General features: G+C 48.1%; 1 protein-coding gene across 2 annotated transcripts in view; it reads right to left on the minus strand.

The window, feature by feature from the left end:
* Window positions 1-757: 757 nt before the first annotated feature.
* The window catches only part of LOC115641054 (cystine/glutamate transporter-like), a 32,852-nt gene continuing 7,134 nt past the window's right edge, over window positions 758-26,475 (minus strand). The window contains exons 3-12 of one of the 2 annotated variants that reach the window (XM_030544170.1): window positions 18,316-18,431; window positions 16,320-16,445; window positions 15,309-15,408; window positions 14,234-14,278; window positions 6,685-6,808; window positions 6,000-6,103; window positions 5,366-5,462; window positions 3,183-3,332; window positions 2,150-2,327; window positions 758-1,051 (exon numbers count right to left, since the gene is read on the minus strand). In XM_030544170.1, coding sequence (XP_030400030.1) covers window positions 987-1,051; window positions 2,150-2,327; window positions 3,183-3,332; window positions 5,366-5,462; window positions 6,000-6,103; window positions 6,685-6,808; window positions 14,234-14,278; window positions 15,309-15,408; window positions 16,320-16,445; window positions 18,316-18,431 — 1,105 coding nt within the window. In that variant the 3' untranslated portion in view covers window positions 758-986. The remainder of the gene's footprint in view (window positions 1,052-2,149; window positions 2,328-3,182; window positions 3,333-5,365; window positions 5,463-5,999; window positions 6,104-6,684; window positions 6,809-14,233; window positions 14,279-15,308; window positions 15,409-16,319; window positions 16,446-18,315; window positions 18,432-26,475) is intronic. The other variant, XM_030544176.1, reaches the window with a different exon arrangement.

A 26,475-nucleotide genomic window follows, 5' to 3' on the forward strand; every position in this document is an offset into this window, starting at 1 on the left:
TTCTGAAGCTGAGAGCAGCCCCTCTGCAGCACTGCCAGACTCTGGATTGAGAAACCCTAACCATAGCTGTTTCTAAACTTTTTTCCAAAACTCAAATTGTCCTCAGACAGCAGCATCAAAATAATACATTCAGCATATCCTTACCCTCCACCCTCGTCTTTCCCTTTCTTTCAATTTCCGTTTTCTTAAAATAGAAGGAAAAATTCTAGTTGCTAAGTACAACAGTTCTGCTGCCACTATCATTTTCCAGCATCACCTTTAAATAATCCTTTTTGAGAATAAACTTAATGCCTAAGGGCTAGGGCTAGTAGTGACCTCCTGCACAATAATTTTATCATGAACACCGCTCCCAATCCTCTTTTGCTTGGTTGTGAAGTTTGGAAGTTTATTGATAGGAGAGTGATCTCCCACATTGTGGCTGGGTTGAACCAAATTGTATTGAGAAGACTGTCCCTCCATACACTGAAAGACTCCATGGCTACTCTCTGCTTAGTCTATGCTGGGCAGCTTCCACGTGAAAGTTGCTCAGACATACTTTAAGGGTTTTGGAAAACGATTTCTTCTCTATAAATGATCATATTTTCTTATTCCCTTTTCCTGTTATTACTTCATATAATATGCATTGAAGGTAGCTTTGTCCTTTGCTCCATTTATCAGAAAACACCACCAACCAGTTTGACTTCAGATTCACCCCCACAGTAGTGAATTACTGGTGTTGGGAGTACTGGACTGTAACATCACTGAAGTAATCTGACTCTAAAAAGAAGTGTTTTTTATATGTGAGTATCTGAACAAACCAGCATTAGGTAAGGGTTCATGAAAGTGACTACGGTAATGTTAACATTAAAATAGCCTTGGGTTCCCACTTATGGTCTGATCTTATTGAAGGTCTTGTGGATCCTATTGTTTGGATTCGTTACCAGCTGCTCCCAAGAATAGGCCTTCTTGTGTTAAGTTTGAAGTCTGGGCCGTGATGCAAGAGACCTTCAGTAGGTCTGGATTTCCTGTGGGATGACTTCCATCAGGACCTGTAGCTTCACCGTCATGGAATCTAAACACAAAGGAATGAAGAGGTGAGAGGAGAAAACACTGTCTGAAAAGGAAGCCCATTTGGGGGTGGGGAAGGGGGAAGTTTATTCCATAAATGAAAACTGCTGAACTAGGGCAATCTCTGTCCAAAGACTCCCCCAGCCTTTCTTCTGCCACACCTCTTATACAGAATTAGTGAAAACTGCACCAAGGACCAACTCCCCTGTACAACCCTCTGTCTTAAATAGCAACCTTAATGTATTCCTATGTGGCTTCCAGTGCAGTTTTGTTTGACCTCTACTTACCAGGGGGTGCCTAGTACAGTGGGGCCCTGATTTATGGCGTCAAGGTGCTGCTGTACTAGAACAATACATATGACTTGTAACCTGTTGCATAAGAAAGGTCTTGTGTGTGTGCTTTTTCTGGAGAACTCTTCCTTATTTCCCAAATAGGCCTGACGGTGGGCCAGGACAAGAGATTCTCAGATGCATCGTGATAAGTTATAAGAACCTGAATTGGACAGAATATGACTAGTGGCTAAAGGGTGAAGAGATTATAATTGCAGTGCTGTCTAGCCTACTGCTATTGACTGTGGTTGGAAGGGCCATGATGCTTCTTAATCCTAGAATTGGATGTTTGTGGTGAGTCACTGCTAGTGTATGCATAATTTTGCATGGGAATATGCAAGACTCACACTTTTGCCTTAAAATATCCCTGCTTCACAAGTACAACGTGGGGCAGGGGTCACTTGCTGGTTTGAACTAGAGTAAATGGTGGATTCTCAGTAACTGGAAGTCTTTAAATCAAGATTTAAACCAAGTAACTCATTCAGAGGTTAAGGCCTGTAACAGAAGTGGATGGATGAGGTTTTGTGGCTTGCGATGTGCAGGAGGTCAAACTAGAGGATCATGATGGTCCCTTCTGACCTTAAAGTTTGAGTCTATGAATCTCTTCCTTTTTAAAGTCAGAAGGAACTATGGTGATCATCTAAGTCTGACTGCTTGCATTAATACAGGCCATAGAACCTTAGCAGTGAGGTTCCTGTATTACACGTTTGAACAAGAGCCTATTTTTTAGAAGGACATTCAGGGTTAGATCTAAAGTTACTGCCTGTACTTACTGAACATTGCACTGCAGCTGGTTGGTATTCTTGATTTCTGGACCACCAGATAGTAGACAGGCAGACCAGTCAGAGTTATGGCACAGCTAATGCCAGTGTTCACAGGGTCCGAATAAAGGGACATTCCCACGATGAAGAAACATATTATTGTGAAAACCAGTGGGATGAATAGAGGCACCTAGAAAAGAGAGGAAATCTAAGAAATGGAAGGTCTTTCTAAGCAGTCAGCTGGCAGAGCTTGCAGTCATGTACCGAATAGATTGCTGTCATAATATCGAGCAGCAGCAAACAAGACATTTGTACAAAGCACTGAAACTGCATGGTAGTGTTTCACTTTCTAAGCTACAGTGGTCCTGAAAATATCTGAACTTCAGAGGACAGAGAGCATTATTCTGGTCTGGGATTCACTTAACTAGATTGTTTTTGTACTGAGCTTTGTTTTTTGTTGCAACAAAGCTTAACATAACTGGGCTAAGTTTCAGATTTCTGCAGTTTTACCTGCATGATTTCCATTGACTTCAATCAGTTGTTGCAGCTGAGAGAGCTGTTCTGAACATTTGACATGCAACCAGCTGAATGAAAACTATGCATTTTACAGTGTTGCTGTGCTTGGGGGGGGGGAAGCATCACATGGTCATTTTCTACACTGCAGCTGTCACTTGTGTGTCAGTAGGAGCATTTGTCTGCTCAGATACAAAACTTAAGCAAAATCAGCTATGTTTTTCATGTCTTACTACTGTCTTAACTATATCAGGACCGAACTCCTGCAAGCTATGAAATAGCCAGGAGGCTGCAATTGTTGCTATTCTATAAGCAGAAACAAATTAGTGGCCTTATCTAACTCACTATAATTACAATAGTTTTCCATTTGGGTTCCTTGTCTCCAGATGAAACAAGTACAGAATACTGGAGGACCATTTGATCTCATGCAGCCGCTTTTGCCTATCTCTATCCTTTCACATCTAAACTCCTTTTTCAAAATCCCCACATTGTGTGGTTTTGCGTAGCTGTCATTAGCTGGATCTCTTTGTACCTTGAAGGGCCTCGGTATCTCAGGATGTCGATAATGATGTATCATGAGCCCCAGGGTCACCAGTCCTATGAAGAGCCAGCGTGAAAAGCTAAAGAAGCTCAATAGGCCATAGAGATCGCCAATCAACACCATCAAAAAGATCAGAGGCAACTAGGACACAGACAAAAATGCAGTATTAAGCACTGCAGTAACACCTAGGGAAGATGCTTTTCCTTTCCACCCCATGTTATTTGTGTAGGTCTTACAACAGCTATAAAGTGCTATTGTCTTATATTCTCTCTGTCTCCGCAGTGGTGCTGGTGCCTTTTCTCAACATGTGCAAATATGGTATTAACTAAATCACAGAGCCTCCTACAAGTGAAAAGAGCAGGAGATTTAAGTCCTTACTGTGCAAATTTAGTTTGCTTGGGAAACTCTTAGATCCTGTGTTCATGGGACACTATAAGAAATCCTGAGTTGAGAAGGTTTTTTAAAACAAAAACAAAAACTTAGCTTGGGAGGAGATTTTAAAGGAACAAATGGAAGTTAAGTTAGGTTTCCAATTCCCACTGATTGTCAATGGGAGTTGGGTGTCAAATTGCCCTTTGAAAAATTTCTCTCTCATGTGAAATAGATGAAAAGCCAACCCTTTCCTTTGATGCAAAGTCCACCAAAGCTAGAATTTGGACCCCTCCAGGAAGCATTTTATTAGTCTCAGGTTACTTGGTGCCACAAGGCTCTTTGGAGGGCTTTATCATATTGTGGTAGCAACTGAAGACACCAGGGCTGCACTGTGCTAGATGATGTGTGGAAACAAACAGGTAACACAGCCCCTGTCCTGAAGAGCTTACAATTTAATATGAAACAAGACACAACACCTTCCTGTGACCAACAAAGGGGAGGAAGGAAGTGACGTGCAAGGGCTCGGAAATCAGATCACTTGTCCTATAGATTAGTTACTGCACAATCGGATTCCAAATAGGAGTTTTTTCTTCTATAAAAATGTGCTAATGTGCATTTATCACTCCTACAGAGCAGTAGGTTTGATAGTGCTGTCAACTGACGTCTTCTGTCTAGGCAATGAACGGCTACAACATGGGAAGTAACAGTGCAAGCGTCCCATACGCTGTCCCACCAAAGTCTCGAACCCTGCTCTGAAGAAGGTACAGTAGTCAGCCAGCATATCCATTCTGTTCTTGGGCAGTGAGGGCACTGAACGGTGCCAGTTATAATGGCAGGGGCTTTATGTGGACAGTGGAAAGTCCAGTTAAGAATTCCAGTCTGTGGGGGCAGACCAAACAATGCCATCTGTTAAGGGCTAGGCAGGTGGGAGTTGTGATCTCTGCTAGTGACTGGTTAAGAATGACACTCGCAGCTAGTTTGTGCAAAAACATTGGTATTGCTACCCTGTACCCTTCTCCTGTCTCATTCACCTATGTAGTCTTGTCTTTTAGGCTACGTCAGCTCTGCACAGGGCTGCCCACAGCACGCTGGGTACATGTAGGTATGTGCCATAGTTAAAAGTGGGCTGCATCCACACCGAGGTGTGTAGCTTCATGTGTCAGGGAAAGGTTCTAGTGGGGGGAAGCAACGAGGAAACCCCTCTGACATGACCTTTCCCTGCTGCAGATATAGGCTCCAACAACAGGGAGTTGGAACAGTCTTTCCCTGCTAACTTCCCACAGCCAGTGTCTTTGTGGGGAGGCTCCAGCTGCAGGGAGGCAGTGGGACACTACAGCCCTAAAAATAGCAGTGTAGACAGAGAGACATGTCTTGGGTGAGTAGAGAGCCTGTAAAGTAGGTCCTCACACACATACCCATCACACCCTTCAGGTCTATCTGTTCTCTACTCCCCTATGCTGTGTCTCACCAGCTACACTGCTCTTGATACCTGTGCTGGGGCAGAGGCGACACAGGTCTACACCACCACCACAAAAAAGCCCCCCCCCAAAATGCATGGAGTGCAGACACACCCATAGACCATCAGCTGCTTGGGACAGGAGCCGTTACTTGTGATACATTTGTACAGTGGAGCTTTAGGAGCTACCCCATAGTAAATGACACATTCGAATTTTTTATATTATCATAGTCCATTAATGAAATGGGCTTAGTGTGGGGTGGGGAGGGCAGATGAGTTCATTCTCTAAGAATGAGAGTTAAAAAAAACCCCAAGCTTCATTCAGCATCCAGAAAGCTCTGCTCACCATTAATAAAAGGGCTGGAAAGGGGGTGTTTCTTCGCCTATGGATCATGGAGAAGAGTAGAGGCCACTGTCCTTCCCTGGAAGCTGCAAACAACATCCTGTTAGAAAGAAGCAGAACTGGATGAAAAGAAGGTAAGTATATTTTGTGAAAAACTTTCATTTTATACAAAATTTTCAGTTACGTTTTAGGTTTTTGGTTTTTTTTTTTTTAATGAAAATATTTCTGATTGTGCCTTTTTTCAAAAAAAAAAAAATTTTGACCAGCTGTAGAAACAAAGATACAATATTACTCGTCACCAGCAGGGGGAGCTCATGATACAGCATGTGTTTTTGCAGCTCCGTGGCTCTTGAGTTTCCCCTTAAGCTTCACGTTACACAATGAAAGAAATCAAACCACACCAGCAAAAGGAAAAGCCAAAAGAGGAATACAACATAGATGGCAACCTTAAGTGTGAATTGCTCTGATGGCATGATACTTGTTATAGCATTAATATAGCTTTCGCTAGTGATAGGGTGTCCATTGATTGATGAATGTTTTTTAGCAGATCAAGGGCTGCAGAAAGTGTGTTTGAACTGAAGATTAGCTGGTTTTAGTGTGGAAGAGATGTTTGGCTTTAGAAAGGTCAGGCTTTTACCTTGCAGCTGCAAAGACTCCTCCATTCAGAGAACCAAAGCAGGACAAAGCAACTAGGATGGGAATTGCTGAGGAAATGCTCTTAAAAGCTCTATCTGCAAAGCTCTGGGGGGGAAATAGAGAACCCAGTTATTCAGGGTTAGTTACCTCTGTCTCACATGTCTCTTTCTATAATTGCGCTGGTGGAAAAGCCAGGTTTTATCACCACCTCAAGGTAATCCCATCTCCATTATTACTGAGAGGGAAGAGAACCTTACAAGCAATCCAACAGGTGCATCATTTCAGAAGAATTGCTGGGAGGCAGGAGCAAAGTTATCAGTATAAAGAACTTTATATAAAATTATAGCCTGCAAGACTGGGGGACAAAAAGTGGAAGGGGTAATGGATCATATAACCCCTATGAAAAACTGGGGGCAAACCCCTGCAATCCAGTGGCTGTAAGTATATTTCTTCTTGCTAAAGAGGACAGACTCCTTATGAGAGGTATACTGTTCCTAGATCATCTCCTTTATACTTCTTCCTTCTTGCCATATGTTTAAACAGACATTTGCCCCGGCATAAGAATCTGCAATCTGTTCCTTCATTTAATGAATCTCTGGTCTCTCTCCAGTAGCCCCTCTGGTCCCAGATGTGAACTATCTGTGTTACACTGAAAATATCAAAGAAAAACAAAGGACCATACTCACCACAGCCACAGCCTCAGACGCCAGCACTTCCTCTGCTGTCAGGACTGCGTAGTAGGAGACATTAATGAGAAGGTACCCTAGAGTAACAATGAGCAAGGACACTATCAAGCTCAGTGGGATATTCCTACAATAGAATAAAAACAACCCTTTTATTGCACCTCTCAACTGTCCATCAGGTTTACCTCTATCCCATGTGAAGATAGTAGATCTGGTTGGGAATTTGCAACATCACATTTTTTCACTGAAAAATGCAGATATTAAACCAGAACTTTTGTGGGAAAGGTTTAGTTTGGACAAATTTTGAAATTGTAAAACCATCCCATTTTGACACTTCCAAAATGGAAAAATCTGGTTTTGGTTTGAAATGACTTTTTTTGTTTAGAAACCTAAGCTAAGTATAGAGAAATAAAGACAAAACAGAACATTTCAAAATGGTTACATGAAATGTTTTTGACCAAAAGTGAAATTGTTTTCTCAGTTGTTAGTTCATGAAAATTTGAGATTTCAACGTTTCGTCCCGATTCAGGATAAGAAAAGCTGAAATTTTGAATCTTTTTGAGCAGGATGGGAAAAAAGGGTCCTGCCCAGCTCCAGAACCTGCATTGCATCTCCTGATTATGATTGTAGGTTGCGGATTATGTAAATACAGAATCGTGAGAATGAGGATATAGCAAACAATTGTTAAATTCCCTAGTGGTGACATTTTTTCTTGTGCTCTCATTTCAGACCTTTTTCCAAAATACCCATCCTTCTTCTTGGAGTGATTGCTCATATCCATTCCAGTTAGGTGTGCGCGCCGTGCGTGCACATTCGTCTGAAAACTTTTACCCTAGCAACTCAGTGGGCCGGCAGGTCGCCCCCTAGAGTGGCGCCATCATGGCGCTTGATATATACCCCTGCCGGCCCACCCGCTCCTCAGTTCCTTCTTACCGCCCGTGTCGGTCGTTGGAACAGTGGAGCGCGGCTTAGCTGACCTCCACTTCCCTAGCTACTCGTAGTTCTCGTATATAGTTATGCAGTTATAATCCTTTTATATATATATTTGTATAGTTATACGTTTTTGTTTGCTAACATAGTTAGTTTAGTAATTGTTAGCGGGGTTCAGGAAGTAGCCCCTTCCATGAACCTGGTGCCGGAGCCCATGCACGGCTCACCGGGTTTTAAAATGGGCTCGGCCTGCCAGAAGCCGATGCCAAAGGGAGATCCACACGACTCCTGTTTGAAGTGCCTCAGGGAATCACACTTGACAGCTAAGTGCCCCATTTGCAAGGCTTTTAAGCCGAGAACAAAAAGGAGCAGGACTTTCACTTATCCCTCCACCTTGGGCGCCGAGCGATGATCAAGCGGCTGGCAGAAGCGCCTCCTCGGCACCGGACCCCGCCGGTACTGCCACGGCCTTTCGGCACCGGCCGTCGCCGGCACCAAAGTCGACTCGGCACCGCTCCCTTCCTCCGAGGTCGAGAAAGCCTACGATTCCTGCTGGTGCCTGACGGCTCCCCGGCACGCGCCGTGGTTGAGCCCCCTGCTCCTGCTGCTTCCGTGCCACCTGCATCGCAGCCAGAGAGCTCGTCTAAGTCGGATCGCCCGGCACCGACACCTGCTGAGGCACTGACGACGTCGGCACCGTCGATTCCAGTCCCCCAGGGCCATTGAATCCGGTGCCTGACAGCTCCCTGGCACGCGCCATGGTAGAGCTTACTGCTCCTGCTGCTTCCATGCCAACTGCACCGCAGCCAGAGAGCTCGTCTAAGTCGGATCGCCCGGCACCGACACCTGCTGAGGCACTGACGACGTCGGCACCGTCGATCCCGGTCCCACAAGGGCCATAGAATCCGGTGCCTGACGGCTCCCCGGCACGCGCCGTGGTTGAGCTACTGCTCCTGCTGCTTCCGTGCCAACGGCACCGCAGCCAGAGAGCTCGTCTAAGTCAGATTGCCCGGCACCGACACCTCGGAGGCACCGACAACGTCGGCACCGTCGATTCCAGTCCCACAAGGACCATCTAATCCGGTGCCTGATGGCTCCCCGGCACGCGCCGTGGTTGAGCTTATTGCTCCTGCTGCTTCCGTGCTGACGGCACCGCAGCCAGACAGCTCATCTAACTCGGATCGCCCGGCACCGACACCTACCGAAGCTCTGACGACCTCGGTACCATCGATCCCGGTCCCACGAGGGCCATCGAATCCGGTGCCTGACAGCTCCCCAGTATGCACTGTGGTTGAGCCTGCTGTTCCCTCCACGCTGGAGACATTACCAGCGGCGAGGGATCTCATTGCCATGACAGAGTCGATGCTGCCTGACCCCGGCACCGCCGGTGTGGGTAATACAGTCTCTTCATGTGACCGTCCTCTGTCAGCACAGCAGAGTGGCACCGTTCATGATCACGGTCCCGCAGATGCTCCAGGTCCTGTCGGCACGCCCGACACCACTTACAGTCCCGGTGCTGTTTTCCTCATCGGTACTGGTCGCACTCGCTGCACCGGTCGGTATCCCGTTCGCCGACCCGCTATCGGCACCGTTCCGACTCCCGGCACCACGACAGGTACCTTGACTCCTGTAGCCTCTCCCCGAGCCTTGAGATCTCGGTCGACCTCCCGGCACCGTTCTGGTTGCGGGTCTGGATCTCGTTCCAGGTACCGGTACGCCTCCCAGTGCCGGTCCCCGGGGCCAAGTTGGGCAAGGTCTGATAGAGTCAGAGACTCTGCCTGTGCCTTCTTTTAGTACCTCCATGGTCATCCGGACACGCATCTGTGTCATCCCACATGCGCAGATCTTATGCTCAGGACCACGATTCTGATATGATGGCCAGCGGGCGCCAGCCCCGAAACCGAAAGAGGCTTGGTGAATGAACCTGCTTGGCCGCCAGGTGTACTCTGCAGAGGCCCTGCAGCTCTGGGTAGCAAAGCAACAAGCCTTGCTTAGCTGCAATAATTGTAGCACCTGGGTGAAGGTAGTTTAGTTTATGGAGTTTCTCCCTCAAAACTCCCGCCAAGAGTTTGCTGCCGTCTTGGAGGACGGGGGAAAAAAAAAAAGGTATCCAGAGTGTCCCTCCAGGCCTCGTTGGACGCAGCAGACTCTGCAGCCAGGACTCTGGCCTTTGGTGTTGCCATGAGGTGCATCTCATGGCTTCAGGTTTCAAACCTCCGGCCAGAGCTGCAGTATGCCATTCAGGATTTACCCTTTGTTGGTACAGGCCTCTTCGCGGCAAAGACAGCCCCAGGCTGCGAAGCCTGATGGACAATAGGGTCCTAATGCGCTCTCTCAGCATGCATATGCCAGCGACCAAACGCAGGCCTTTTCTGTCCCCAGCCGCCATACTCTGTGCCTAGCCAGAGATAGGACTTTGGCAAACGGCAAGGCCAAGGTGGTCGCAGATGAACGTCAGGACCCCTAAAGAGCCAAGGTCAAGGTCCCTCGCAATTACCACTGGGACCAAAGACGAACCTTCCAAGGTGCGCCTGAGGGCGGTGTACCAGTCACAGGCCGGGATCCCAGTCCCGCTTTCTCCTGGCGTGGCCCCAGTTAATTTCAGATCGCTGGGTCCTGCGCACGGTGGAGCATAGGTACCACCTCTAATTTGTTCCAGCCCTGTCCCCCTTCGGCGGACGAAAGGGGCAAGGGGTTTTACTCCCGTTATGCCCTAGTCCCCCACTCGAACGCAGGTCTCAGACCTTCCTAGTCCTGCACGGACTCAACCGGTTTAGGATAAGGTTGAAGTTCCGCACGGTATCCCTGGGAACCATTATTCCATCCTTGCCTCCTGGAGGCTACTATGCCGCCCTGGATATGAAGGACGTGAACTTTCACAATGCCATCTTCCCTCCGCACACGAGATACCTCCGCTTTCTAGCCAACTGTCAGTACTTCTGATTTACGGCCATAGTCGCCGCCTACCTTCGCTGATGTCGGATATGCGTTTTTCTGTATCTGGACGATTCGCTTATCCGAGGAGACTCTGAGACACAAACCACTCAGTGCGTGGGCATCGTCACGGTCTTATTCACGGGTCAAGGCCTGATGATTACTATAGAGCAATCCACTCTGGTTCCCACGCAGAGGTTGGACTTCCTAGGGGCTATCCTGGTCTCCTACCTAGCTGGAGCCTGCTTATCACAACTGCGGTTTTAGGCGATGGTAACAATCATCTGAGGTCTGCAGGCTTTCCCAACGACCTCGGCTCGTACTTGTCTCAGTCTCCTAGGTCCATGGTTGCCCGCAAGTTTGTAACCAAACATGCCAAGCTCCGCCTCCGTCCTCTCCAAGTCCGGATCACCTCGGCGTACCACCCGGACAGGGAGCCGATGGTCATGGTAGTCACCGTTCCCTCGAGCACCTTAGGCTCCCTAGAGTGGTGGCTAACTCCCTCCCTGGTGTGGGCAGGGATGCGGTTTCATCCGCCCCAGCCCTCACTGCCCTTGACGACGGACGCGTCATCTCTCTGCTCGAGTGCTCATGGTCACCTCCGAGCTTAAGGCCTTTGGTCTTCTCGGGAGCTGGCATTCCACATCAATGCCCCAAAAATGAGAGTAGTCCGCCTGGCGTGCCAGGGGTTCCAGCGGCAGCTGCGAGGCCGTTGTATCTCGGTGTTTACAGCCAACAAAATGGCCATGTGCTTCATGAATATCCAGGGAGGGACATTGTCCTCCCCCCTTTTGTCAGAAGGCCATCCATTTCCGGGACTTTTGCATGGCCCACTCGATGGAGCTGGTGACGTCCTTTCTCCCAGGCGTTCGGAACGTCTTGGCGCTTTGACTCAGCAGGTCTTTCCTGTCTTACGAGTGATCACTCTGCCCCATATGAGGCGTTCTGCTTTCCAGAAGTGGAGATGTTTCCTCACATAGACCTGTTCGCTCACCGCGAGAGCAGAAAATGCCAGATGTTCTGCTCCTTCCAAGGTCTCTCCTCGGGATCGATCTTGGACGCATTCCTGGTGCCGGGGAAAGGCCAACTCCGTTATGCCTTCCCACTGTTCCCACTGGTTCATTAGGTCCTGCTCAAACTCCGCAGGGGCAGAGCGCGCATCATCATGATCACTCCAGAGTAGTCCAGGCAGCACTGATATACCACGTTGCTCGGCCTGTCAATAACAGACCCAATTACCCTGCCACCCCACCCAGACCTCATCACTCAGGGCAACGACACGCTTCGTCACTCGGACCTGCAGCCTCTTCGCCTCACGGTTTGGCTGCTGCGTAACTGAGCCGGGGTGACAGGAATCCTTCCACCTGGTCAACGTACCGGGCCAGGTGGAAGCGTTTCTTCTACAGCTGCAATACGCTCGATCTTGCTCCTGCTGAGGTCTCGATCCCCTCTATTTGGCCTGCCTCTGGCCTTCAGCGGCAGGACCTGGCGGTATCATCGCTGAGGATACACTCAGCAGCCATCTCTACCTTCCAGCCAGGCTAAGGTGGACGTTCCATGTTCTCACGCTCTATGGGTTCGAGGTCCCTCAAGGGCTTGGAGCGCTTGCACCCTCGGGTGCGCCGCCCAGCCCCAACCTGGGACCTCAACCTAGTTTTAACCAGACTTATGTCTCCCCCAGTCGAGCCGTTCACGACTGGCCCTCTGCTATACCTGTCTTGGACGACATCTTTCCTCGTAGCTGTTACATCGGCCAGATGGGTCTCCGAGCTCAGAGCTCTTACGGTGCTTCCGCCGTACACTAGGTTTCACAAAGACAAGGTGCAGTTATGACCGCACCCGGCTTTCCTCCCTAAGGTGGTTTCAGCCTTTCATGTTACCCACAGCTCAACGCAATGGGCACAACCATTGCACTCGAACATCTGTGGAGTGCTCGCATTTATATTGCGCTGACAGAACCATTTCGTAAGGTGCCCCAGCTCTGTCACGGTAGCGGGCCAAAGGGAGGGCTTGCTTGTTTTCCTCTCAGAGGATCTCATCTTGGGTGATGACGGACGTCCGCACTTGTTATGATTTGGCTCATATTTCCCCAAGCCACATCAACGTGCATTCTACCAGGGCTCAGGCTTCATCTGCCGCCTTGCTGGCTCGTGTTCCTTCCCACGAGATCTGTCGCGCAGCTCCATTGGTCCTCGGTCCATACCTTTGCTTCGCAGTATGCCCTGGTTCAACGGTCAAGAGATGCTGTAGCCTCTGGCTCAGCAGTTTTCATTCTGCCACATTTCACTCCGACCCCACCGCCTACATAAGGCTTGGGATTCACCTAACTGGAATGGATATGAGCAATCACTCGAAGAGGAAAAGACGGTTACTCACCTTTGTAACTGTTGTTCTTCGAGATGTGTTGCTCATATCCATTCCACACCCGCTCTCCTTCCCCACTGTCAGAGTAGCCGGCAAGAAGGAACTGAGGAGCGGGTGGGCCGGCAGGGGTATATATCAAGCGCCATGATGGCGCCACTCTAGGGGGCGACCTGCCGGCCCACTGAGTTGCTAGGGTAAAAGTTTTCCGACGAATGTGCACGCGCGGCGCGCACACCTAACTGAAATGGATATGAGCAACACATCTCGAAGAACAACAGTTACAAAGGTGAGTAACCGTCTTTTGTCTTGGGCAGAAGAGCACTGTACCTAAAATAATACTTTCTAATCAGGAGGTGCTAAATGTGGGTAGGTCCCCTTTGTCCTCTTTTGCATCAGCAAGACATCCTATGAAGATCCAAATCTGGTAGGCTAAAGCATCTAATTTTAGGCACCCAGTCGCTGAGGGAGAAGTGCTATGGGAATTGGAGCTCGTTTTAGGTCCCTTTTTAAAAACCCTATTTACAATGAGAATAAACCTCACTGTAAAGGGGAAAACCAAAGAGTCTCTTCATTCTAAATATCTCTTCTCCCCTTCTGAGAGTCACTTTTTTCATCCCTACATATCCACTGGCAATGGGATGAAATTCCTGCCTTCGTGCTCATTAGAGAGACAAGGTGGGTGAGGTAATATCTTTTATTGGATCAACTTCTGTTGGTGAGAGGGAGAAGGTTTCAACCTTACAAAGAGGTCCAATAAATGAGATTACCTCACGCACTCTGTCTCTCTAATATCCTGGGACCCACATGTCTACAACAACAACTGGTGCTCATTGTAACTTTGCTTCAAAGAGCGTTGAGTCAGACTATGCTGTACAGCACAGCATAACAGGCATTGAGAACACTAACCAAACCCAATTCTCAGCTAATGTGGTTATCCTGGGACTGACCCCGCTGGTTAAAAATGTACATTTTTCCTTGATGGGATCAAGAAGAAATTCCGCCCCTCCAACACAGCCTCCTCCACTGAACCATCAGGCTTACTACCACCATGCAGGCTAGGCAACAGGCCTTAATCGGCCTGTAGTCTGCTCCAGTATGACAACAGCTGGTATGTACTTAAATGAATTGCACCCGAGTCAAATCTCAATATGAAAAATATTCAGACTTCAATGAACTGGCATGTTGTTGTGCTGAAGTGAGTTTGTGCCCTTTAACAGCTTGTATTATTACGCTGCTCCAGCTTTGGAGCACGGGAATCAACATCCTCTTCAGTGGCTTGTTTATCTACCAGATGTGAATTCAAGCAGCTGGCCATGGTACTCACCTTTCAGGGTTTATGATTTCCTCAGTTACAAAGTTGACATAGAACCTGCAATTAGAAGAGAAAAGTGTCTGTCTGGACCTGAGACTCCAAAGCCCAACGTGGAAAATGAAGAGTGAGATGGAACAGGTTATCTGTCACTGTTCCTGAGCTGCATCTGGGTGTTTGCTTCCTGAATAGAGGGGCATCCTTTCTTAGACCATGTGTTTTACTACATAACTATAGAGAGACTTTCTACAAAGAAAGTCAAATGTTTCCTCTTAAGGGTAGTAGTTAGGGAAGCATCTTTTGAGATCGGAGTTCCCTCCATCCCTTGCCCCCCCAATATTAAGGATTTAGATGCTTTGAGTTTCACCCTGCAAAATCATTGTCTTTACTTTCTGGATATGAGCTTCCTTTGTAATATGCAAGATAGAGCAGAGGTGCTCTTTGGAGGTCTCCAACATTCAGGGCTGGCTCCAGGCCACAGTGCGCCAAGCGCATGCTTGGGGCGGCTCACCACGGTGGGTGCTCTGTCAGTTGCCGGGAGAGCGGCAGGCTGCTCCGGTGGACCTCCCGCAGGCATTTCTGCAGAGGGTCCGCTGGTCCCGTGGCTTCGGTAGACCTGCCGCAGGCATTTCTGTGGACAGCTTGCTGGTCCCACGGCTCCGGTGGACCTCCCGCAGACACGCCTGCAGGAGGTCCACCGGAGCCGCGGGACCATTGGACCCTCCACAGGGACGCCTGCGGGAGGTCCACCGGAGCCATGGGACCGGCGAGCTGCAGAGAACCCACCGCGGCGTGCTGCCGTGCTTGGGGCGCCGAAATTGCTAGAGCCGGCCCTGCCAACATTACTTCATTTGGCACTCGAATTATGTTTTGCCCAAGTAAAATGGTGTCAGTCCCGTCTCTAGGGGACAGGTAAACAGCCACTATGATGACTTGGCCATTGCTGATCCAGGGTGCATTTGAATCTGTAACTGCGATGAGACAGGCTCCACACAAGTTCCATACTGCAGCGATTTGAACTCTTTGGGACTTATCTGGCTTTCATCAGTGACTGGAGTAGATGTGGTCCAGTACAGATATGGAAGCCTACCATCCACTATATGCAAACATTCCAGAGTAAAAAGCCAGAGGCAGCTTGTCCAGAGCCAGCGAGCTAGTGTCAAAAGCATGCTGGAAATTCTCATAGTGACCTGAGAGGAGAGAAATACAACAAATAAATCTGATGGTCCCTGAGAAGTTGGTGCTAAGAATTCAACCAGCAAAGCCACTGCCATAGCTCTGACAGCACAGTGCTAGCTCAGAGAGACTTTACAGAGCCAGTCTAAAATGACTCTTCAAATTTCAAAGATTTTTAAGGACGAAATTGATGGTTGATCTAGTCTGACCTCTTGCATAACAGAACACACAGATTTTCACCCAGTAACTAATGCAGTCCCACTAATAACTTGGGGTTGAGCTAGAGCACATCTTTTAGAAAGATATCCCATTTGATTTTTAAGGGTGAAGAATCCGCCATATCCCTTGATAATCTGTTCCAGTGATTAATTACCCTGACTGCTAAAAAGAGGCCTTACATCCTGTCTTAATTTATCTAGCTTCAGCATCCAGCTGTTGGATCTTGTTATGCCTTTGCCTGCTAGATTAAAGATGCCTCTGATCCAACATCAGTCTGCACAGAAATACTATTTTAAAATGATGTGCAATCCATCAATGTCGGAGCTCTGCTGCAACCGGAATGTGCCTCCATTTCATATTTCTCAGAAAGCAAGATAAGTTCAAACCTGCATTGAGCTTGCATGGAACATTCCAAGGCCCGCATCATCTGCTGAACTAGCAATTGATTCAAGGACATGCAGCCTTCATCGCCTTGTCCCCTGGGAATAGGTATTTGACACTGCCGCCCTCTCCCAGTAAAGGTTTTTCTCCTGGCTAAAATTCTCAAGTCCTCTTTCTTTTTCTGGTTTCTCTCTTTCTGACTCTGTTCTCCACTTTTTATCTCCCTTTTCATCTGTCTGTGCCTCTCCCTAGGACTCCCCTACCTCTGTGTCCTGCTAGTATCCCCTTCCTGTCTCATATTAGACACAGGCTGCACTTGTCTTACCTTCAGCTAGCACCAGCATCCCTGGGACAATAATCAGGCCAATGGTGACCATCTTGAGGACTGTGAGAACGGTCTGTGTATTTGCAGACCAGCTGACGCTCCAGCAGTTCAGAGCAATGATTAAGGCTTGGAGGGAAGGAAAAGAAGCAGAACAGTGTTATTCATGTAGACTGAAATCTAAGTCGAAGGCATGAAGTCAAGAGTCTTGGCAGGGGTTGGACTAGATGACCCTGGCAGTCCCTTCTAACCCTACAGTTCTATGGTAAATGGCAAGGTATGGATGTGTGGGTAGGTATTTAGTTGAGGTTCAGTAGGAAATAAAATTGGCGCCTGTCCTGTTTAACATCTTCATGAATGATCTGGAATAAAGTGTAAGCACAGTGGCTTGTTAATTATGTTTTTAGAGGATACTGAACTGTGACATGTTGAAAACACCAGTGAGGATAGTAAGACATTAGCAACTTGAGGAGGAAATAACTAAGATGAGATCTAAAATAATCCCAAACCCTGATATTCAGGGCTGAGGAGAGCTGGGAACCGGCTGCACGGGTTTTCAATATTGTTAGAGTTTCATGCATGCTGGCAATGCCCTCCAGAAGGAGGGAAGTGATAGTTTCTCTCTATGGCTCCAAAAAGCCTACTTGGAATATACTGAATTCGCTTCTGGGCAGGGCTAGTGTGAGGTCACTATTTTGTACTATGACCCCGCATCTTGGAAGTTCCTCTTCAGGGAGCCTGGTATTGATGTTCTCCACAATGGGAGCTTTACGTTCATGGAGAGTCCAGTATTGGGGCAGTTGTACAAATCCCATGTCTTAAATCACTGTAAACTGGTCCTCATCCTCTTGGAAAACATGAGGGGATAGGCTAGTTGGCCTGACAGGTGTTTTTAGTCTCTAGTTTCTGGGAGTGAGTGCACGTGTTTGGAACTTCGTAGTGTAATATCTCACATGATCCCAGAGTGCTAAGCCTGATGCTTATGATGAGACAGATAGGGGTCCTGTTGTAACTGAACATTACATCCAAGGAGGGGTTTGACTCTTGTTCTTTATGGGGGAGATTTTCAAACTCTCAAATGTGAGTGAGATGTTCAATCTCCATTGAAACAAAGGGACTTGGGCCTCTAACTGCCTTACACGCCTTTGAATATACTGTACCAGCCTATGTGCTTTATGTACACAATGTGTTCTTGGTCAATACTGCGCTAGCTTTGGATTTATTTGTTTGTATGTAACATCCAGAGACCCCGGTCAGGATCGGGACCCTGTTGTACCAGGCTCTATACAAACGCATAGGAAGTGACACTTCCTGCCCAAGGAAATTCAATCCCCCCTTACTTAGCCTAATGGAGGCAAACACTGACTATTCTGAGAGGTGTGGTTGCAGGTGCTCAAGCTCTGCCTGCCCCTCCCAACCCTGGCTTAATGTCATCCACCCACATTGCTGAGTTCCTCTGTCCTGCCGGTGCTGCTGTGTCTGTGCATCCTGCACCGCCTGCTGCTGCCCCACTCTCTGGTGCCCTGCTCATGCCCAGCCCAGCCCAGTCATGTGTCTAGGTGTCTGGCCTGGCTCTGCTCTGGCCCCAGTGCTAGCCACACCCAGATCCACCCCCCCAAGGCACTCCCCCCACACCTGGGATGACTCACTCCCTCTTAGCTTGTGGATTTGGGGGGCTCCGGCCCCGCCCGGGGTCCATCCTGGATTTCAGATGCCTGAGTGATGCTCAGGTGGGCGTGGAGGCTAAGTGGGTGGGCTGCAGCCCACTCAGGCCCACCTGTAGCTACGCCCCGATTTACTATAGGGAGGTGACATTACAGATAAATATTTATAGAGCATCCCATTGCTTTGTATGGGGCTTGACAGACATGGAAAAGGGCAATTCTTGCTGACACAGGCAGAAAATGAGGTAGGGCAGAATCATACCAGGAATAGCCAGTTAATCCTGCTCTTTTCCCCTTCCCCACTTTTGCTTTGATTGTTTTTGAGGGTTACTCACAGATGCCAGTGATGGTGACCAGCTTCACAGCCAGGGCAGGGGCATGGCAAGGGGCGAAGAGAGGCTCAATTAAGTAACGACCGAAAGCCAAGGACACCACGGCAATGACGGCAGGACTGGAAAGCAAAATAGAAATTCAAAGCCTGTTAGACAGGGGAAAACACTTCCCGCCCCCCCCCCCATCCACATTATATCTCCTCTTCTACCACCCTTCCTTCCTTGGCCCACTCATCTACTTCAGATGCCTTCTTTGGGTGTCATCATCTCATGCCAAGGAGACTTGGATGCTATTTGACTGCAGCCAGAGTCCAAGAGTCCTTGAACGCTTTTCCTTTGGATCATCACCGGAACTGTTGTTACAACCCAATGGCCCCCTCCCCTTAGGGAGTCCCCTGGGAAGGTAGATCCACACTGTATATTGTGTGGAAATGTTTTCAACATATCTATAATGTTTTATAAGCTCATACCTTCATCTCCAGTTGAATATCCTAATTAATCATTAAAGCGAATATTTAAACTGTCCAACTGAAGCAGAAAGCCATAAAGGTGAAAATCTGCCTGCAGATTATTGAAATGTCATATCATTTATGTGGGCATTTTTCATTAGTTTCTTTAAATGCCAATAACCTTAGCATCTCTCCCTCCGACCCAGGGGGGTGAACACTGTAAGCCCCAGTGCCGAGGTGAGCAATGTGAAATCTCAAGTGAAGTTGGACCAACCGATTGGGTCAACATGTTCAGGAAACACAAGGGTACAGCTGTGGGCTCGGAAGTCCTGCAGTCGTGGGTGACGGCATCAACGAAGGGTTCAATGCTGGAAGTATGGGCTTAGGGAGTGCAGACAGGGTAGTCTGGCTGCTCGGTCAGCTGGCATCACAGGAAGCAGGTGGACCTGATGCCCGAGCCATGGGGGAGGCAGCAAAGAGGGACAGAACCCTGTTGCCTCTTTCAAAGGGGGGGAGGGGTGAAAACCTCTCCTGTCTGGAGAGGGCTCTCACCAAGGAGGGATACAATCCCTGGGGTTCTGTGATGGAGCTTCAGAGGACAGGGCATTCTTGGCAGGATTTGTTAGATCTATATACTGAGTATGAAAAGCAGAAGGGTAAAAACCTAGGGATTTATTTAGGTTTATCCTAGCTGCAGGATTAATCTGGGCTGCCGCAGCCATGTGGTATCTCGTGTTGTTGGGACAAAAAAGGGAGTTGGGAAGAAGGGAAGAGGTGTGTACCCGACAGCTGTTGAGGGGAGGAACTGAGCAACTGAAAGCGCAGATTACTAACCAGGCAGCAACCCAAGCCAGTGCCCAGGACAAAGTTGCAAGCTTTGAGACAGGACTTCCAGGCAAAAAAGGCGGAACACACCCGCCTGGAAGCACTGGCTAAGCAGATACTGATTCTTCAGGAACTCATCAAAGACTTGACCATTTGTGCCAAGCATATGTCACAACGGCAGTGTGCTTGCCATGAAAAGAAAATAGAACAGTTAAAACACCAATTGGCCGTGCATTCGGTCCAGGCGGTGAGCCTCATGGAGGATGATTCGGGTGACCCTTGTAAGTGCTTTGATCTCTCCCTTTGTGAAGATTCTCAATTTTGAGCAGAACCTTGTACCCCTATAGTGGCCCTCACGCAGGGTATGTCTACACTATGGGATTATTCTGATTTTACATAAACTGGTTTTGTAAAACAGATTGTATAAAGTCAAGTGCAAGCGGCCACACTAAGCACATTAATTCAGTGGTGTGAGTCCATGATCCGAGGCTAGCATCGATTTCTGGAGCGTTGCACTGTGGGTAGCTATCCCGTAGCTATCCCATAGTTCCCGCAGTCTTCCCCGCCCATTGGAATTCTGGGTTGAGATCTCAATGCATGATGGTGCAAAAACAGTGTCGCGGGTGATTCTGGTTAAAAATCGTCACTCATTCCTTCCTCCATGAAAGCAATGGCAGACAATCATTTCTCGCCCTTTTTCCCTCGATTGTTCTGGCAGTTGCCATAGCATGGCAACCATGGAGCCCGTTTTGCCTTGTCACTGTCACTGTATGTGTACTGGATGCCGCTGACAGAGGCGATACTGCAGCGCTACACAGCAGCATTCATTTGTCTTTGCAAGACAGCAGAGATGGTTACCAGTCTTTCTGTACCATCTGCTGCGCCATTGTAAATTGACGAGGAGATGACGGTTATCAGTCGTTCTATACAGTCTGCTGCTGTCATGGGTGTCCCTGGCTGAGGTCGGCCAGGGGCGCAAAGACAAAAATGGGAATGACTCCCCGGGTCATTTCCTCCTTTATGTTGTATCTAAAAATAGAGTCAGTCCTGCCTAGAATATGGGGTGAGTGTGCTAGAGAACCAGTGTACCAGAGAGCACAGCCGCTCTGTGTCAGATCCCGCAGAAATGATGAGCTACATGCCTTTCTAGGGGGTGCCCCTGCAAGCACCCCACCCATTGCTTCCCTGCTCCCCCAACTTTCCTGGGCTAGCGTTGCAGTGTCCCCCCCATTTGTGTCATGAAGTAATAAAGAATGCAGGAATAAGAAACACTGTCTTTTTAGTGAGATAAAATGAGGGGGAGGCAGCCTCCAGCTGCTATGATAGTCCAGGCAGTACAGAATCTTTTCTTTAGACTTGAAAAGGGGGGGAAGGGCTGATGGAGCTCAGCCCCCAGTTGCTATGATGAAGACAGTTACCAGCCATTCTGTAACATCTACTGGGAATGACTGAGAGTCATTCCTCTTTTACCCAGGCGCCCCTGGCCGACCTCACCTGAGGCCAGCCAGGAGCACTCACGGGATGATGACAAGGATGGCGATCAGTCCTTTTGTATGGTACCGTCTGCCACTGGGGAAGGGAGGGGAGAGGATGCTGCTGTTCACTGCCACTGCACCGTGTCTACCAGCAGCATGCAGTAGACATAGGGTGACATAAAAAAGTCAAGAAACAATTTTTTCCCCTTATCTTTCACGGGGGGGGGATGGGGGTAAATTGACAAGATATACCCTGAACCACCCTGGACAATATGTTTGACCCTACAGGCATTGGGAGCTCAGCCAAGAATGCAAAAGATTTTTGGAGACTGCGGGGACTGAGAGATAGCTGGAGTCCTCAGTACCCCCTCCCTCCCTCCTTGAGCCATCCTTTTGATTCTTCGGCTTTCCATTACGCTTGTCACACAGCACTGTGCTGTGGAGTCTGTATCATAGCCTGGAGATTTTTTTCAAAAGCTTTGTCATTTCGTCTTCTGTAACGGAGCTCTGATGAAACAGATTTGTCTCCCCATACAGCGATCAGATCCAGTATCTCCCGTACGGTCCGTGTTGGAGCTCTTTTTGGATTTGGGACTGCATTGCCACCCGTGCTGATCAGAGCTCCATGCTGGGCAAACAGGAAATGAAATTCAAAAGTTCACGGGGCTTTTCCTGTCTACCTGGGCAGTGCATCCGAGTTCAGATTGCTGTCCAGAGCGGTCACAATGGTGCACTGTGGGATACCGCTCGGAGGCTAATACCGTCGATTTGCGGCCACACTAACCCTAATCTGATATGGTAATACCGAATTCAGCGCTACTCCTCTCGTTGGGGAGGAGTACAGAAACCGGTTTAAAGAAACCTTTATATCGATATAAAAGGCATCGTTGTGTGGACAGGTGCAGCATTAAATCGGTTTAACGCTGCTAAAATCGTTTTAAATGCATAGTGTAGACCAGGCCTAAGACTGAGGAGAGGTCTATCGGGTGAAGGGGGAGGAGAAAGTCATATGTTTGGCACCCTCAACTATAAGAAGAGCACCCCGTGGGGGTGATTATAAAGAGGAAAGGGACCAGGAGGGGTGGGGGCTAGTTAAGGAGCCTACCTTCCTTGCTAAATTGTAGTGAAACAAAGCCTGTGCCCATGGGAAGAAATGGTTCAACAAGAAAAACAAAATCGGGCCCAGACAAGCAGGCAGGCAGGCAACAGTTTAAAAAAAATAATTAAACAGGTTGCAAGCCCTGAGCGCATAGTGGCAGAAATAAAAAAAAAAAAAAAAGTCAGAAGTTAACTCTGGAGAGTCTGCAGGGAATTAAGCAGTACAACTTTATAAAAATATTTAAAAAAAAATTCTTGGTTTCTTTGCAGCCACTCTGAAGGAAAAACAGGCCCTTTTATTAAAAAAAAAAAAAAAGTCTGTAAATAATCCAGGCAAAAAGGTTATCTAAGTAAAATCATTATAGACTATGAACAAGTTATTCAAATTTGCTAAAAAAATCACCCCCACCCCCACTCCTGGTGCGTACAGTCTTTGTTTTGTGGATTAAAATAAATTGGTGGTGTTTTAAACAGTACCACTGAAATCCCTTTGAATTTTCCATTCAAAGTTGCAAAACCAAAAAACACTTTTGCCAAACCCAGGTAACTAGTGTTGTTTAACTTTGGTATTTCGCATTTAACCCTTAAGGTAACTCAATGCTTTACACAATTTAAAATGTTTTAAATAAAGACCAAACTCATGGCTGTAGCAGGGCAGTCAAAGTCAGAAAAATGGGGAAAAAATGTAAATCTGTTTTTTTGGTAAAAGCTGTAGTAAAAGAGAGAGAGACCTTGCCCCACACTGAGCCCCACACAACAAATAACCTTTTTTTTTTTACTTAAAGGGCTCTTTAAATCGATTTCTTTACTCCACCTCCGTGAGGGGATTAGAGCTGAAATCAGCCTTGCTGGGTTGAATCTGGGATAGTGTGGACGCAATTCGACAGTATTGGCCTCCGAGAGCTTTCCCAGAGTGCTCCATTGTGACCGCTCTGGACAGCGCTCTCAACTCAGATGCACTGACCAGGTAGACAGGAAAAGGCCTGCGAACTTTTGAATTTCATTTCCTGTTTGGCCGGCATGTTTGCAGAGCTCATGCAGAGCTCATTAGGATGATGTGCACGTTGCCTGGCCCGTACTTTGTGAGAAGTCTATGACCTTGTTCCTCTCATCACCGCGATGCCATCGCCTCCTCGCCTGGCTTTGCATGAAACAATTGTCTGCCGTTGCTCGGACGGAGGGTGGGGCGACTGACGACATGGCTTACAGGGAATTAAAATCAACAAAAGGGGTGGCTTTGCATCAAGGAGAAACACAAACAACTATCACACAGAATGGACCCCTCCAGGATTGAACTCAAAACCCTGGGTTTAGCAGGCCAGAACAAATCGGGTCAATTCTTGTTTTGATCCATCTATCTTTTACATCTTAGGCTGGCAGCAGACGGTGCAGTAGGACTGGTAGCCATCATCATCTCCTGGGTGCTCGACAGAAGAGGGGAATGGCCTGGCTGAGTCACTCCCACGTCTGCACAGGTGCCCCTGACCAATCTCACCGAGGTTGACTAAACGAGCACTCAGGAATGTGACAATGATGGCTACCAATTGTAATGCACCGTCTGCTGCCAAAAGGCAATGAGCTGCTGCTGTGTAGCAATGCAGTCTCACGTCTGCCAGCACCCAGGAGACATACGGTGACGGTCAGCCAAGCGGGCTCCATGCTTGCCATGGTATGGAGTCTGCTCAGGTAACCCAGGAAAAAAGGTGCGAAAAGATTGTCTGCCATTGCTTGCACAGAGGGAGGGAGAGAGGGAGTGTGGGGCCGGATGACATGTACCTAGAACCACCCATGACATTGTTTTTGCCCTATCAGGCATTGGGATCTCAACCCAGAATTCCAATGGGCAGCGGAGACTGCAGGAACCATGGAATAGCTACCACAGTGCAACACTCTGGAAGTTGACGCTAGCCTTGGTACTGTGGATGCAGTCTGCTGACTCAAAGCACTTAGAGCATTTTGTGTGGGGACACATACAATTGACTGTATAAAAATGATTTCAAAAAACCCGTCTTCTGTAAATTTGACCTAATTTCATGGTGTAGACTTACCCTAAGTTACACCAGCCTAAGTGTTGGTGTGGACAGCGCTATGTCGGTAGGAGAGCTTCTCTCACTTACTTAGCTACCGCTGCTTGCGGAAGTGCATTTATTATGCAGATGGGAGAGCTCTCTGCAGTGATGCAGTTGCACCGATGTAGGACTTCTAGTGTAGAGTAGCCCTGAGTCTTTCCCCTGCTTGGGCTAGCCTGAACAAGAGTCTCCCAGAACAGAGAGTTCCATTCCCCTCTCTGAGGGCAGGAAGGAACAAGGTAAGGTAAGGAAAGGAAGGGTGGGGGAAAAGGTGCTCAGTTTCTCGGTCTCTCTCTTCCTCACCCCTTTGGGTTCTGGTTTGTCTGTAGGCTTTTTATTGTCCTGATCAGGGTTGGAGTCCTTCCTTAGACGCCCTCTTTTTTTGGTAACACCTGGTCCAAGCAGTCTCAGGGATTTCTGACTCAGTGCCCATTTCCTTTGCTGATCTATCCCTGTAATCAGGTGCCTGCGGCACAGCAGTCTTCTCCTGTAACCACCTCTTGTGTGGCAGACCTTCCCTTTTTCGCTTCTTCCCTTCACACAGAGCAAGCATTTCAGGTGTGTCTAGTTAGGGATCACCAACCTCATTAGCTTCCTCCTTAATAGGGTGTGGACGTGCCCCCTCACAGAGAGGAAAAACATCCACAGATTTCTTTTAACGCTGGTGAAGACCTGGAGACTCTCTTTCCAGAGCGCAGGTACTTCTTCAGCTTTGTCTGTTCTCTTTCCCCCTCTGAGATTGGAGGGAATAGGATTTTTCTCGCTGTGGGAGGTTAGGGACAATCAATGTCTTTGTCCCTGCCACAGTAAGGGTATGTGTTCCTGTACTCTGAGCTGGGGGTGTGGTTCCCTGCTCGCTGAGATTTATCCATGCTCGCTCTGAGCTAGCCTATTAAAAATAGCAGTGCAAGGGGCTAGCCGCCCTGATTTCAGTCCTGTTCGAGATGCGATGTATGTACTCGGGACAGCTAGCCGCTCACACTGCTGTGAAGACATGATTTTTTTATATGCCAGCTGGATCAGAGCTAGCGCCAGTATGGCTACTCAGGCGGGGAGGTGTAATTCCCAGCTCAAAGTGCAGATGTGCTTTATCGATGCCCTCTTTGCTTTCCAGCTGAGACGGGTTAGGGACCTGTGTTGAATTTCTCTCCAGCCCCATTTTTCAGAGAACTTAGTGCTGCTGGAAGTTGCCAGCTGGCAGCTCTGGAAACGGAAGTGCTTTATACATGCTTGTTCTGGAGCTGTGTAAGCTTCCCACGCTGCCCCACCAAGGTACCTGAAAGGGCCCACCACAAGGTGGAGGAAGGGAATTGTCTTCATGGCCCATCCAGCATTTCTGCTGAGACTGGGGAGCCTATTGTGTGGGCAGCAGTTCTTGCAATCTATTTATTTATTGTACTTATGTCTCCCATTATCTTAGTATCCAGGTGCCTCCCAACCTGTAATGTATCTGTCCTATCACCCCTGGGAGATAGGGAAGTATGAGTATCTCCATTTGGCAGAGAGGGAATGAGACACAGTTGCACAGAAAAGCTGTGATGGTGCAGGGTATGAAACCCAGGTCTCCTGAGTTGAAGGCTAGTGCCCTACCCACTGGACCATCTTTATTTTGTGTAGGAAATGGGTTGATGCTACTAATACATCACCATGAGGTTGCTGAAGAGCCATTAGAGTGGGACTGTTTTTCAGGTCCTGCTTCCCTAAGGAGGGGATTTAAACTGGTAACCTTGAGGTGAAAATCTGAGGCCTTCTCTCCAGCCCCCAACCACAGAAAAAGCTAGAGAGCACACCCCGCCCCCCAGTGCTCTTCTCCCTCCCTCCAAACCTGGAGGTATCACCCAGAACTGGGGCTACTTTGCTGATGGTGGCTTTGTAGAATCTAGACGGATGAAAGGATATTTCAGACTCCATTTCCATTCAGCCTGTGCCGTCTCATTTTTTTTATGGCCATAAACACAGGCAAGGTTAAAAGGGTAAACAATGTTGTTTTTTTTGTTTTGTTTTGTTTTTTTAAATATTTATTGTACCCATTTAGTAGGGGGGTCAGTTACCTTGTCCTAGTTCTGCAGGGGTTCAGTTATGTAAGCTGTGATCTCATTCTCTATGGGGGCAGACCTTATGGCCAAGCCTAGATGTGCTGTGGCAGACATTTCTGTTTATGCAGCAGCTATTGGAGTGGAGGGGGGCGGGTGGGAGAGGAGGAGGTCACATATCAAACAGATTTCTAAGAAGCATGGAGCCTTTTTC

Source organism: Gopherus evgoodei, chromosome 1 (genome assembly GCF_007399415.2).
Source record: "Gopherus evgoodei ecotype Sinaloan lineage chromosome 1, rGopEvg1_v1.p, whole genome shotgun sequence".
In the NCBI taxonomy this organism is placed as follows: domain Eukaryota; kingdom Metazoa; phylum Chordata; order Testudines; family Testudinidae; genus Gopherus; species Gopherus evgoodei.